The sequence below is a fragment of the Pseudochaenichthys georgianus genome, chromosome 22 (assembly GCF_902827115.2).
Source record: "Pseudochaenichthys georgianus chromosome 22, fPseGeo1.2, whole genome shotgun sequence".
NCBI classification, from domain to species: Eukaryota; Metazoa; Chordata; class Actinopteri; order Perciformes; family Channichthyidae; genus Pseudochaenichthys; species Pseudochaenichthys georgianus.
In genome coordinates this window covers 1,676,813-1,691,812 of record NC_047524.1, presented here as the reverse complement: position 1 = coordinate 1,691,812, position 15,000 = coordinate 1,676,813, and the positions used below count along the sequence as shown (strand labels likewise).

At 41.4% G+C, this 15,000-nt stretch overlaps 1 protein-coding gene across 1 annotated transcript in view; it reads left to right on the top strand.

Annotated features, from left to right (window-relative positions):
* Positions 1–15,000, top strand: part of sos2 (son of sevenless homolog 2 (Drosophila)) — a 51,382-nt gene that overhangs the window by 28,874 nt on the left and 7,508 nt on the right. Inside the window, 7 exon segments of the mRNA XM_071201663.1 lie at positions 534–644; positions 6,948–7,046; positions 8,030–8,157; positions 8,710–9,365; positions 10,888–10,969; positions 11,079–11,226; positions 13,185–13,209. Of these exon segments, the coding sequence (XP_071057764.1) occupies positions 534–644; positions 6,948–7,046; positions 8,030–8,157; positions 8,710–9,365; positions 10,888–10,969; positions 11,079–11,226; positions 13,185–13,209 (1,249 nt within the window).

Below are 15,000 nucleotides of genomic sequence, written 5' to 3'. Positions count from 1 at the left end.
GGATGGATGGATGGATAGATGGATGGATGGATGGATAAATGGATAGATGGATGGATAGATAGATGGATGGATGGATAGATAGATAGATAGATAGATAAGTAATTTATTGATCCCAATTTGGGAAATGTTTGCGTTGCAGCTGCATAAAAAATAAGAGAAATTAAGACACTAGAAATAAACAATCCAAAATATTTCTGAAGTGGAAATAAAATAACATTAAAAAGTTAAGAATATACATGTGGAAATACACATTTCCAGTAACAAAATATAATGAAAGATATTATATATAATATACATTAATTGTGCAAGAATGGTGGTTAATAACACTTAACTCCTTTGCGTGACAGCCCTTCATTAAAACAGTAATAAACGGGTATTTAAAGAATGGCTTGTAACCGATCCAGTAAAATGTCCCATCTGTAGGAGTGCATTTGAATGCATTGTTCTAGCAGACTCTCAAAGACTTCTCAGTGGCATTTTCTTATATGTAGATGTCCACAATGACTGTTAAAAGATTCTCTCCTCGTGTACAGGAGCAGGCCTTCGACCCCTACGAGACTTTGTCCCAGGATATCCTCAGTAAGGGTTTCCACGAGCACTTCAACAACCTGATGGCATGCTCCACCGCCGGCCACTACTTCAAGGTAGGATGATGACATCAGCCACAGACACATTTTAAACCCTAACCTAAAGCCATGTTATAACATTTTAGAAAACACAATTATAACAATCAATTCAATTCAAAATAGTGTTCATTTCGTCAGCTATTTTTTAATTTAGTCTTATTCCTGTGTTAAATTTCCTTTTTAGTTTTAGTCATATTTAGTCACCTTCATCCTGTTTTTATGTATTCAAGTTTTAGTCGGCTAAAAGTCTGAGTCTTATTTTAGTCAAAGAAAACTAATTTTAGTCTACTTTTTGTCAATGAAAACGGTTGAGTCTTTTTTTAGTCATCAGATTATATAGAACATTTCAGTCAAACTAGTCTAGCCAAAACCAATAATTTTTCATTTTAATTTTTAATTTATTTCACAATAAGATTATATCTTGTCCTTATTTGATGAAAAACACAGGTTGAATGATTAAGCAGCTGGTTTGTGGTGTTTTTACCAGCTGTGTTATGGCCACATTGCTTCCCTTCTGATGAATCCGCCTCATTGTAGCGAACATGGGCCCAAATTAGGGCTGAACGATATATTGTGTCATGGCGATAACTGCGACATGCGATTTTATGACATTTTTATAATACTTTTTTTTAGGACGTGCGATATTAAGTAGGTACATTAACTCAAACACGTCATGTTACAATTATTTTTCTGCTTGCTACAAAAGGAAAACTTGCGTGGCTCTCATGTCAGGGGTACTTGAGTGAGTGACATGCAGGCTCTGCATGCACAGCAAGCCACCAATCACAATCACTCTGGATTAGATCACAGCAGGCCCCACCCCGCTAGTTTGCAGACCATCAAAACACCGGTAAAGGAGGACAATACCGGCGAGAATGAAGATTTACTTCCAAAAAGAAAAGCAACATCTGCCATCTGGAACTATTTTGGATACAAAAAGGTTCTCCTCTTCTTCATTCACAGATGAACCCCCTTATTTGAGGGGAAGCAACATGCATTATCATGACATGTTAGATCATGACTTAAGGTATGATGAGTCAACCAGTTAAGATCCAGACGTCCGTGACTAAAATCCTTCATCCGGTTAAATATAGTTAAAAAACCGCAATATATATCGCAGGGGGAAAAAATATCGCAATGTCAGTTTTTTTCAATATCGTGCAGCCCTAGCCCAAATATCACATCGTTTCTTCTACGTCCTGTGTCACATGCAGAGACGCGCTGTGGGCATGTTTGTGTTGTTTACTAACAAGACTATCATGGCGGCGGCGGCGGAGCTCAAGTCTAGTTTCTCCACCTGGAGATATTCTCACTATTTCACTTTTGTCGAGCACAAAGAAAAGAAAGTTTCTGTTAAATGTAAGTTGCGTCCTGGCGGGTCAAAGAGCCTATCTACTGCCCAAACCAGTCATTCAAATCTCTTAAAACATCTGCAAAAACAACATGCTGGGACGAAGCTAGTAGCTAAGACCACAGAGACTCAGCCGACGCCACTCCACCTCCACCTGCACCGAAGCAACAGCGGCTGGATTTTAACCGAGGGACTGCTAGCCAGGGAAAGTCGATAAAGCCATTGCACGGTATGTTGTAGAACACATGCAGGCTATTGCTACAGTGCAGTCACCCGCTTTCAGGGAGCTAGTTAGCATGATAGCATGTCCGGGCGGCACACGGCATATGAAACGGAAAACTTTTTCCAACTACCTGGAGAAAGAATATACAAAAATGTAAAGCCAGCTAATATGGATGCTATCCAGATTGCATATAATGCATGTCAAGTTGATCAACAGATTGTATTATTCTCCAATGCAATAACAGTACTGAAATGAAGGCTATCAGGGCATTAATATAATGGGAGCCCTTTTTTTTAAGTAACTAAAATGTTACTTTTCACAGTAACGCATTACTTTTTGGTGTAAGTAATCAGTAAAGTAACTGAGTTACTTTTTAAATGAAGTAACTAGTAATGGTTTTCAGTAACGAGCACAACACTGGTTGTAACTATATATAAAATAATGTATAATATGACATTATTGCATCTGAATTGGATTATTATCGGATAGGATAATAACTTGGTAATTAGCTACGTCTGAAAGCAGAAGTCCAGGGCAAATAATTGCAAGTCTCTTCAGTGCGCATGTCACAAAACAAGATGCATTGTGGGACATGTAGTTTATGGGCAACCTGCTTCTGTAAAGTGGCATGTAACCGTATAATAAACGTATTATATTCTTTGCAAGCTCTTGCAGGGCCACATAAAATGAAGTCGCAGGCCGGATTTGGCCCCCGGGCCTTGAGTTTGAGACCCCTGGTATACAGTGTACAGTGATGCGTAAGTGCGCTGTGATACGCAGCATAAAGTCAAATCTCCCACTCTCCTCTTACCTGCCATTCTCAACTGTCAACTCTCTTATAAAGCAGAAATGCCATAAATCTAAAACGAAAGGGAAAATGTTTGTTTTAATACGAAGCAAGTTATTTATGTATTTACACGCAGCAAACGGGGCTCGGGTATTTGTTCCTGTTTGGCTTTGAAGTGAATTCCTCCAGATATCGTTTGAGGGCATGTCATGACATATTTGGCGTCCTGTGTACAGTTTATTCACATTGTTTTATTTGGACATTCCTCACAAGAATAGCATTGAATTTCTCTCGGTGGGGGGCAGTCTGCCAGCCTTTGAAGATGAAATATGTGCTGGTGTTTTCTCAGGCCAGCGATCAGCGAGGCCCAGCGTTCACATGAAACACAGCTTTAAATCAGAAAGGACATTTAAACAAGTTCTCTACTTTTATTTAATTAAAAAAATGTATTATCATTAATTCGGGTCGGAAAGGTTGCTACATTTTATGATAAAGTATTTAAAAATATACATACGTACACTGATGGAAAAATAATATTTACATAAAAATACAAAGTTAATTAAATATTTGAAATGAGAATGAAAGAAATTGGTACAAATATTTGTATTGACATAAAAAGTCAAGAATATATAATACAACATATTTATAAAAACAAAACATTTGCAAATAGAAGATAACATTTAAAATATTTATATATTAAATTAAGAAATAATGAAATACAAAAAAGATAATGAGATAAAATAAAATTAACATAATCAGGTGAAAATGTGCACAATTAATATAAATATTTTCGATAAACAAGTACAAATGTGCAATAAGAATATACAGGGGGTCCGCCGGGTCTTAAAAAGTACTAAAAGTTGATCAATCAATTTAGCGAAAATGAAGGCTATTAAAAAGTATTAAACGGCATTTCCCAAGGTATTACATGTTGTAGCTTGTTTTCAGTAAGTATATGAATGGTCCAGAGAGGTTGTGTTCTACAGTCTGCCTGAATGTAGTCATGGCGTAGGTGTGTAGTGAGATTCTGTGGAGTTTATTGATGGCATCCCGTTGGATTTGACGTCATCTGAACAGGACATCGCACGCTCACTGCTTGATAACGCGAAGGTCCGTTTACGCCGGTTGCTAAGCAACATCGTTATGGGGAAATGCAAGTCTGCGTCCAAATGGTTGGAAGATAAGGAGGAAGGACAATCAATACTGTATATAGTCAATGTGAGGTGAAGTGTGTCGCCAAGGTAACCGGTTAGAACTCCAAGTGGAGATGAGGTCTTCAAATGTATGGAAAGGGTCTTAAAAGGTTTTACATCTGACTTCAGGATTCCTGCATACCCCCTGAAATAACATAAAATACAAGAAGAAACTGTTTATATATAAACATTAGAGCCTAAAGTTACAATGTGAGAAGATAATTGATTTTAAAGCTGAAAATCAACATTTTAGGGTGGCTTTTTAAATCAGTGCTTCCTGTCCCTCGTCCCTCAGATAGATGTGTCTGTGCAGCACTCTGCAGCGTCTGGCATTGTGGGTAAATTACATCGCCTTTTAAAAATAGCCCAGGCTGCCACACTGCGGGGCAAGGAGGGGAGGGAGGAGAGTAAAGGCTGGTGTCTCAAGAAGCATTTCATGTTGAAAATAATCGGTGAATTAAGACGGAGAAGGACCCCGACGTGGAGCGTCTGTACCTCGGTGAGGAGGGAACATGGGGTCCTGGATTCGCTCTGCTCTGTATTCAGGCTGCCAGCACTGTGACGCGTGGAGACTGGTTTTTACACCTTATCCAACTCAACGTCTACTTTATTTACAGTTTACACGCTCAGATCAGCTGTAAAAGTAGACCTCGACAATAAAGGGATACCACATCTACACAATTATAAATTACATACCAGTTACTCACCCTGTGTTTCCTTAAATTCTGGAAGATGTTGTAGTTCTTCTCTCATTAGCCGTGCTATATCATGTCTTAGTGCTAAGCTAAGCTAACCAGCTGATCACAAGCTAACAACAGCAGAACGATATGAAAACATCCGTTCACAAACTCTCACAACTCGGCAGTAAAATCCTCTCATTCAGTCACTTGTTCACATACGAGAGCATTAGGCTATTTCATTATTATTATAACACGTTAAAGTGAATATCTTTGGACATATAAAGGCAAGGCAAGTTTATTTATATAGCACCTTTCAGCACCAGGCAATTCAAGGTGCTTTACAAAAATGAAAGACATTCAGACAAAGGCATTTAAAAACAGTAAAAGATAATAAAAGAAACATTAAAAGAAAAACAAAAAATGAAAGACATTAAGAAAATGGCTTTTAAAATCAGTCATTAAAAAGAAAAGCTAATAAAATAAACATTAAAAGTTACAGTGCAGTCTAAGATATGAATAGTTCAATTATTTCGGTTCTTGATTTTTAATTTATTCACAGAACCTCCCTTTGGAGATCCGAACATTTCCGTCCCGATTGTTAATTTAGACTGATTGCTCTGATTTGCGTTCCATAACAAAGTCTTTAAGTGTTACCTGAACACCCAGTGTTACCAAAAAGACATCACCTTGAATCTTTGGCCGTTTTTAACACTTTCAAAACGTAACCATAAATGTAGAAAGTAATCTACAGATAATAGTTATTTTGCAGCAACATTACAAATCCATGCGTTTTCATGTCTATATCACAAATCGTACTATTTCTGACGCCCCTTAACGATTTCTTATAGTTTTAATTAATTTCATTTATAGTTTTACTCTATTTTTGTATTATTTTCTTCACTGTGGAGGCATGAGTAAAACAAAAATGCCTTGCATCGCTCCTGTATTGCATTGCTTCTGATATGAAGCGTCTCAATTTGTGAACCCTCAGGATGCTGACGTGTCAATAACGCGTCTAAACTTAGGTCATTGTTCCCCGGCTGTCTATCAGCCTGCGTCAGACACATGATGTCTTTCTCTTTTCCATGCACACACACTTTCTGCACACTCAAACACACACACACACACACACACACACACACACACACACACACACACACACACACACACACACACACACACACACACACACACACACACACACACACACACACACACACACACACACACACACACACACTCAGTGCTGTGGAGTCTGAGTAGTGGAGTATTGATTCTTCTATCAGGGGGGGGAACGGGAGATTTAAATGGATACTATGACAGCCTCCTCTCCGGTTACCCTGCAGCCTTTCCTCCTCCAACGCGCTGCAGCTCCTCCTGTCTCAGTTATACTCTGAAACATGCACATTTTAATAGCCTTTTTTGCAGTATTCTGTATCAGAGATTTAAATATTTACTTTTAATATTTGATTAGGCAGTTGGAGTCATTTTTTTTTAAAGAAATAACATGTCAAAATTCTTTAATTCCAGCTTCTTAAATGTGCATTTTCTTCTCTGGTTTCATTACTAATTTAGAATAATTTTATTTGAGCTGTGGACAAGACCCCTAACCCTAACCCGGACATTTGAGGTGGTCATTTTAGGCTTTGTGAAGCAATGGGTGACTTTTTTTTATTACTTTTTTAAAGATGAGATTAGTTTAGGTGTCCGTGGAAGATTAAATCGAACATGTTGCATAGTGGAAGACCACAATCATCAACATAAAATGTGTGGTTTAAAATCAAATCAAGGAATACAATTTACAACAACATCGAACAGTCAAATGTGCGGTACACCACAGGAACATGGGACCAAATAACTCATCAATTAAGTAAAAGAATATCTGACGGATTAATCCATAATAGAACTAATAGTTAAGTTGCAGTTCAAGTTTTTTTTCTTTTTATATTTACGGTTATTTTACAATCTGCTGTAGTCTTTATCCTCGTACCTGGTATTTTTGATCCCATTTTACTCGGTGGCATATTCGTAGATGTTCTGAAAGTTATAATAAAGTCCATCGCTAACAGATTTCTTTGTGTGTGCAGGCGGTTGCAGAAGGTTTCAAAGAAGCCGTGCAGTACGTCCTCCCTCAGCTGATGATGGTCCCGGTTTACCACTGCATGCACTACTTCGAGCTTCTGCAGGTACGTCTGAAACCATGCATGCGAATAACTTAGAAATGATTGGTTTTCACTGTTTCAGGGTTTCTAGAAAATGTCTGTTGGATTGTTTTGTGGTTTATAGTTATTTTGCCGATCACATCTAATGTGATTTTGCACAGCTGATATCTTGAATCTGCAGAAGTGCTTCGGTAAAGACACCTACAGTCTTCTGTATTTATCAAATATACCCACAAAACTTATGAGTGTTTTTTCCTGCTTTTATGTTGGAAAAATCTGGAGGTCAGGTACTCTTTAAAACAGCTGGGAGTTATGGGTACTTTTTACTGAAGTACATTTCAAAGCCCTCTTTACTTTGACTTGAGTAAAGAAGTTTAGTCAGTACTTCTACTTTTACCAGAGTATTTTTAAACACCAGTATCTGTACTTCTACTTGAGTAAAGGATGTGTGTACTTTTGCCATCGCTGCCCAATCCTCAAAAACCTTCACTGGCTTCACGTCTCCCACCACATCAACTACAACATACTGGTCCTCACCTACAAAGCCCTCCACCATCTAGCCTAAAAAAGCGCTATCAATTTATGTTAGGAAAATCTCACTCGTCCCCGGCTTGAGCTTCAGCCTCAGGATCCATGTATTTATCATCCTCTCCAGAAAGGAAGGAGTCATCACATACAGAGCATCAACTAGTTCCTGAGCAGTGTCCTTCACATGCTGATATCCAAGAGAGGGAGTCACACAGTCACAAGATGGAGGAATAGAAAGCAGTATTCAATGTTTACTTCAGATTAGCTCCACGTCAGAAATGAGCATGCTTGATGTCTCTCTCCATAGAGGCTGAATCATCATGTTCATCACATAGCTATCATCTGCCTCAAACAGTCCTGATGCTCTTCTAGGTCATCACACATCCTGTCATGTTCACAGCTACAGTTGGGATACCTTTGTTAGCATGTTACTCTGATATCGGACATTCACTGTTTTCCCAACAATTTGTTTTTTGCAGCAACTGCAGGAGCGCAGTCAGGACCAGGACGACAGAGAGTGTCTGAAGCAGGCGATCACTGCGCTGCTGAACCTGCAGTGCAGCGTGGAGCGAATCTACACCAAGCACCAGCCTCGCCGCAAACCTGGGTACAAATCCTCGATTTCATATTCACATTTATTCCCTAGTTTCTCTCATGGAAACATCGAAAGAAAAAGGTGACATGCATAGAAGCAGCACCAGCCGATGTTAGCCGTTATTGTTTTTAAATGATGACGGAATGTAATATGAAGACGGTCCTTAATGTTGAAAGACAAGACGACGACTGAAGGCCACAACGTATTTGGCGACATGTCAAACTAGTATTTTGTGCAAATCTTCCACAAATGATATAACTTTGATCAGGTGTGCAGGAACTATCTCGCTTCTTTGGGAGAAAAAAATAAATGGATTTTCAGAAGTCATAAACCTCAGAAGACAGACATCTTAATTCTTACATTAATTTATTTGACATAGATGTCATTGGAGCATTCAGCGGCCGTGTATTAGAGTATGAATCTGTTTTATCCCCCTAACTTATTCCACATGAAGCAGATGCTGTGTGGCATCAGTTCCACCGCCCTTATTTACATATTTAGGATCATTTCGGTGTGTTAATAGTTCGATTTTCCGCATTATCTGACTCTCCGTCCCCCCCACAGTGAACCGATGTACCGGCTGTACAGCAGGCAGGTCCGCAGCAAACAGCTCGCCATCAAGCGCATGAACGAGATCCAGAAGAGCATCGACGGCTGGGAGGGGAAGGACATCGGCCAGTGCTGCAGCGAGTTCATCCTCGAAGGTCCTCTGCTGCGGGCCGGCGCCAAACACGAGCGACACAACTTCCTGTTCGACAGCCTCATGATCAGCTGCAAGGCCAACCAGAGCTCTCGACTCCCGGGGTCCGGCAGCGGCGCCGAGTACCGCCTCAAGGAGAAGTTCGTGCTGAGGAAGATCCGCATCGTGGACCGCGAGGACTCCACGGAGCTGCGGCACGCCTTCGAACTCATCGGGAAGGACGAGAACTGCGCGGTGTTCTGCGCTCGGACGGCGGAGGAGAAGGCGGCGTGGATGGCGGGGTTAGTGACGCTGCAGTACCGATCCACGCTGGACCGCATGTTGGACACGGTGCTGCAGCACGAGGAGCAGGCGCACCCTCTGAGGCTGCCGTCGCCAGAGGTGTACCGCTTCGCCGTGCAGGACTCTGAGGAGAACATTGTGTTTGAGGACAAAGTGCAGAGCAAAACGGGGATCCCCATCATAAAGGCCGGCTCCGTGGTGAAGCTCATAGAGAGGCTCACCTACCACATGTATGCCGGTGAGATGCTGCCGTACATATTGTTCTTCTGGAGGGTTAAAGATTAAGGAGTAATTCACCACAGAATAGAGTGCCGCAGTGACGCGTCCTAAAACCCGGAAGTAAGTTAGCATTTTACCACTTCCGGTTCCTTCGACAAAAAGCAATGCAATCTCTCCACAGGATGTTGGCTGGAAATCAGGTCTGTGGTTGAGACGCATTGAAGAGACGGATCACGTTTTGTTCTACGACATTAAATCCATCAGCAGTGACCAAACTGGTGATTTCTGAAGAGTTGACGTGTCTGAAAAACGATGGTTGTTACCGAGTGGCTGAATAGGACTACGGAAGTTGTCGAGGTCGTTGTACGTCTTTACGCCGAACACGTAAACACTCCTCTAAGTTAGTTCCCCGTGTTCTGCTTGAAAGCAAGTCCCTGTCTCCTGATAACTATTAGAACAAACGCTTCAACTCGTACCATTTATAATCTGTATGTTTGAATATGGATCTTGAGTCGGCGTGACGTTGAAGCAGCGACCCTGCTGTGGTTCCTTTATAGCATAACGTTAGCATTTTGCTTCTGGCGACTAGATTTATGATTAGAACATTATAAAAGTAGGGTAGACATGTGGAGATTATCCGGCTGAACAAAACGTGATCCGTCTCTTAAATGTGTTTCTACCGCAGACCTTATTTCCAGCGATGTTCCAAAATCCTATGGAGAAATTGCGTTGGTGTTTGAGGAAGGAACCGGAAGGAGTTTACTTCCGGGTTTTAGGACGCGTCACTGCGGCACTCTTTGATCATCAGTATATCGGTTCTTCCCCGAAATGTTGCCTTGAATTCCTGAGGAATATGTGGCTTTTCTCTCATGCCTCCACGGCGACAGACGATCAAAAAGTAGACTCAAAGTCTTGATGAATTAAAGTTTTAACAACAGCAAAATACAGGAAGGGAAACACTTCAGTTGGAGGGGTAAAATATAACAAAATTCAAGTCATTTTTCATGCAAAGATTGCGTTTTTAAAATAAAGTGTTTTCCGACTTTCCTCTGTTGTATATGATATATAGGCATATTCACCTTAAAGAATATAAATAAGGGATTAATTTTAGAAGTCTAGATTTGAGTTGTGTGAGCATTACGTCTAATACATCCAGTCTATGCTCACTACTGCACGAACACATGACTAAAATGCACGATTTAAAACATTGCAAAACATCCAAAGCTCTCACACAAATTAAGGATAAACAGTACTTGCACTGCGGCGTCTGAGAAAGCATTGTAAGTGTCGTAAATAGTAAGATGTTATTGGAAATGCATACATTTGGGATAGTGCTGCAGTAAATACTCTCCATACACCTTATAGTCCAAGGTGGTATCTTTAAATGTCTATCGTATGAAAAAGTACTGGAAACATGTATCAAATATCACGGAGTCATGTGAGAGTTCGTAAACAGATATTTCTTATAGTTTTTATAGTATGTGTGCATTGTGATGTAGGGTCTCTTGGTTTGTTATCTAATATATTCTATCTGTTTGTAGACCCTAACTTTGTGCGCACGTTTCTTACCACGTACCGATCCTTCTGCAAACCACAGGAGCTGCTCACCCTGCTCATAGACAGGTACACTTCAGACCCGACACCATGTGCTTTACTGGATTCCTCCTGCAGCCATGAGAGCCATATCTCTCAGTGTCGTTGGTCTTCATTGATCTGATAATATTCTCCTCAGGATTGAGATCCCGGAGCCAGAGCCGACGGAGGAGGACCGGCAGGCGCTTTGGAACGGGGACCAGCCGATGGCGGCCGAGCTGCAGCGGTTCAGGAAGGAGTACGTGCAGCCGGTCCAACTCAGGTACCACAGATCAGTCGGGAGAGACGTAACGTTGATGTAACGATATATATTCGTTGCCGGGTATACACGGATGCATGTAATGGTGTTTTGGTGATTAGACCCCGTTGTGCTGGAATATCATTCGGGAGGGAAAAACCCAAATCGATTAACCCCCCCCCCTAGACCAGGGGTGTCCAAACTACGGCCCGGGGCCCAAATGCGGCCCACAGACCATTTTGAATCGGCCCTCAGCAAATTAAAAAAGTATAATGGAATACGGCCCACAAATGAAACGTGTGCTTGTCTTATATTGTACTTCTTAAATATCACACGGTAGTATTCATGACCTCTTTTCAAATAAATTCAGTCAATTAAAGTTGGAAACATTTTCTAACATATCTTAGTTGATAAGAAAAAAGCCCAATGACTTATTTACACAACAAGCTTGAAATACACCCTTCCTATTATAATCAATCTGAGGCGTCTGCTTTAAGGCATGAGCTGCCAACACTCACGAGCATCATGTACCTGAACTTATGAGGCGATATACCTCGAGTGAGCAGCCCAGCCCTTCGTATATTTTACTGTAGGTGAAAAAAGGACACCGCTGGTCTAGACACTGGTGGTGGTGAAGGCATGAAGGGATTGATGGAGGTCGGTCTGAAGAGGAGTGGTTTAAGCTTGACCCTGGATTTGGAAGAAAGGAAGGTGGAGGAGGGAGGCTGCGTTGAGTCACCGGAAATGACAACTGTGAGGAAGGGGAGAGAGCAGATTTAAAGGTTCAGCAGTGCACTATGATAGGCTTGTGGGAATAGAGGCGAAGTGATAGCTGGGGAGTAACGCCCCCGATCACTGATCGAGAGGAGAGAGCTGGAAATATGTGAACGACGGACTAAAGACGGTCTTCCTGGTTGAACTTGCGCTAAGCACCTTTCCCGATCTCCACTACACGTTCCATTGTTTGACGCCATGTAGCGGTCTATTTTATTCCTTTTAAAGACTAATTGTATTCACGTTTTTACAGGGGGTCCGCGGGGTCTTAAAAAGTATTAAAAGTTGATCAATCAGTTTAGCGGAAATGAAGGCTATTAAAAAGTATTAAACGGCATTTCCCAAGGTGTTACATTTTGTATCTTGTTTTCAGTAAGTATCTGAATGGTCCAGAGAGGTTGTGTTCTACCGTCTGCCTGAATGTAGTCACTGCGTAGGTGTGTAGTGAGATTCTGTGGAGTTTATTGATGGCATCCCGTTGGGTTTGACGTCATCTGAACAGGACGTCTCACGCTCACTGCTTGATAGCGCGAAGGCCCGTTTACGCCGGTTGCTAAGCAACATCGTTATGGGGAAATGCAAGTCTGCGTCCAAATGGTTGGAAGATAAGGAGGAAGGACAATCAATACTGTATATAGTCAATGTGAGGTGAAGTGTGTCGCCTAGGTAACCGGTTAGAACTCCAAGTGGCGATGAGGTCTTAAAATGTATGGGAAGGGTCTTTAGGCCTTTTAGGTCTTAAAAGGTTTTACATTTGACTTCAGGATTCCTGCATACACCCTGTTTTTAAAGGTCGTACCAGCTGCACTACATGTGGTACAAAGCCGGAGTATGTGCTTGCTATGCGTACAGTTTTACATGATATGGGGAATTACGGAATGTTGTAATGTACCTAAAGTACCGCAACAGACGCTCGTAGTCACGTGTCCGTACTGAGAAAAGCCTGGACAGAATGTTTGAAAAAGTGTCACATATGTCCGCTTTGACTCAACGGTTACATTTTTGTCAACAGAGATCTCACAAAAATAATGTTTTGCCATCGTGAAAAGACAATTTCACACAAAAGTCTAACTAGATAAAATGCTGTGTTCCGGTTGAATTAAACCCTTACGGTTGGATTGAGACGAGGTTTTGTTTAGAGTTTAGAGTCTGTAAACTTGCAGATAAAACGCAGCTTTCATTTCACAGAACAAAGGATCTTCGTCTCCTGTTCTTTTACTCGGTCCTCTTAAGGCCCTGGCGTCCTCACTGAGCCGCAGTATTTCTCTTATATATATATATCCTTATAAGGAGTAAAGCACACGAATAGCCTGTAAGTGAAGAACCATTAAAAACCTCTCTGTATCGAGAGCAGCTGCAATAAAATCCTTTAAGGTAAAAGGGTAAACGCCTTCTGCTCACACAGAATACATCTCTCTAGATGGCATCAAGACGGCCATTAGGTTTGTAGCATCCTTAAAGTGTGTGCATTAGGCAACACACACACATTATAAATCTAATCTTAAAGTTGAATTGAATAACACAAACTTAAAGCAGATTGTCTTTGGGTGGTCGCTTGTTATAAACAATTGAATGTGGTCCAAACTGTTGACTTTGAATCCAGGATACTCAAAGTTTACTATCTGTCAGAAAAGGACACAGCCTTCCCGCTGTTTCTATTTTTAAACGTCGGTACTTTTGAGAAGTTAACTAACAAAGAAAACACACTGACCATAAAAAAAAGTGTAATTTAGACCTTATTTAGAGGAGAAATGTCTCTTTTCTACATTATTCCTTTGTCACGTAATGTGGTATTATTTGGATTAAAATAAATAAAAAAGGGCTTCCAGGTAACCGATTAATATGCAGATATTTTACTGGATTCATTGATAGGTATGACAAATGTCAGAAGATATTAAAACATGTCCATCCCACTATTTTTAAAGAGATTCTTGCATGAAAAACGACTTCAGCCGAGTGACTCGAAAGAGCAACTTTCCTACTGTAATTGTCACGGCCATTTCTACTGATCATAATTCCATTGTTGAGGTCTACTAGAATACATTTATACCAAAGTCACATTGGTTTCTCATCAGCATCTCTGTAAAGTATGTGTATTCACTCTCTGTCCTACACGGCTTGTTGGAGCTCCGCCCCCCCCCCTCCCTGTGAGCCCAGCCCCAAACACACACACACACACCCGCAGCCTGGCTGGGAGTTTCGGTACGTCCACACAGCAGCTTTTCAAAAATCTTGAAAATCTTGGAGCTGGGCGTGTCTGACAGCTTGGGGATTTTTTGCGACCAACAACCAATCACGTGAATCTCCGCCCCCGACATACAAAGCAAAAAACCCCGGGGATTTAATGCGAGCAATATATATATATATATATAAACTCCCCAAACAGGCGAAAACCTACCAGTTCCACCCACTGTCTCTGCCACCTCCCTCCATGCTGGTTCCTCCGGTTTGTATCCCGTTAATAGTTCTGGTCGTAAAGAACCGGGTGATTTGCTCCCGTAACTTCTCGTTTGGAATATGAGGAAATGAACTGCGGTCTGGTTCTCCCTGCTTACACGCGGTTTGATTGGCTAGCGCTTCTACTGTCAGATTTGCATACACGTGTTTGATTGGCTGACGCTTCCAGCTCAGCTTCAAAAGTTGAACATTGCTCAACTTTGGAATCCTGGAGATCCTGGAAATCTTCGCTTCGCTCCCCCACAATGCAGTTCGGCGAAAAGCGAGGCAAAGTGACGTCATCCCCATTCAAAGTCAACGGGCAGAGAAGCGTTGGAAGCGTCTAAAGCTGCTGTGTGGACGTACCGTCAGTGTGTGTGCCCAGGCTGAGTTCCGCGGTGTCTCGCTGACCCCACACCAGTGAGCCACCTCACAGTGTCCATTTGGACCGACCTGTGGAGCTGTTCCGTTACGTCACTATACCCGAAATACGTCGCTATACCCAAGAAGTAAACATGGAAAAAGAGAAATGTCCAACGAGGCGTTCTGGGGAGGTCTTCTCTGTTTTAGAGCTTTACTCGCTACAGGGTGCACTTTGAGGGTTTTGACTCTG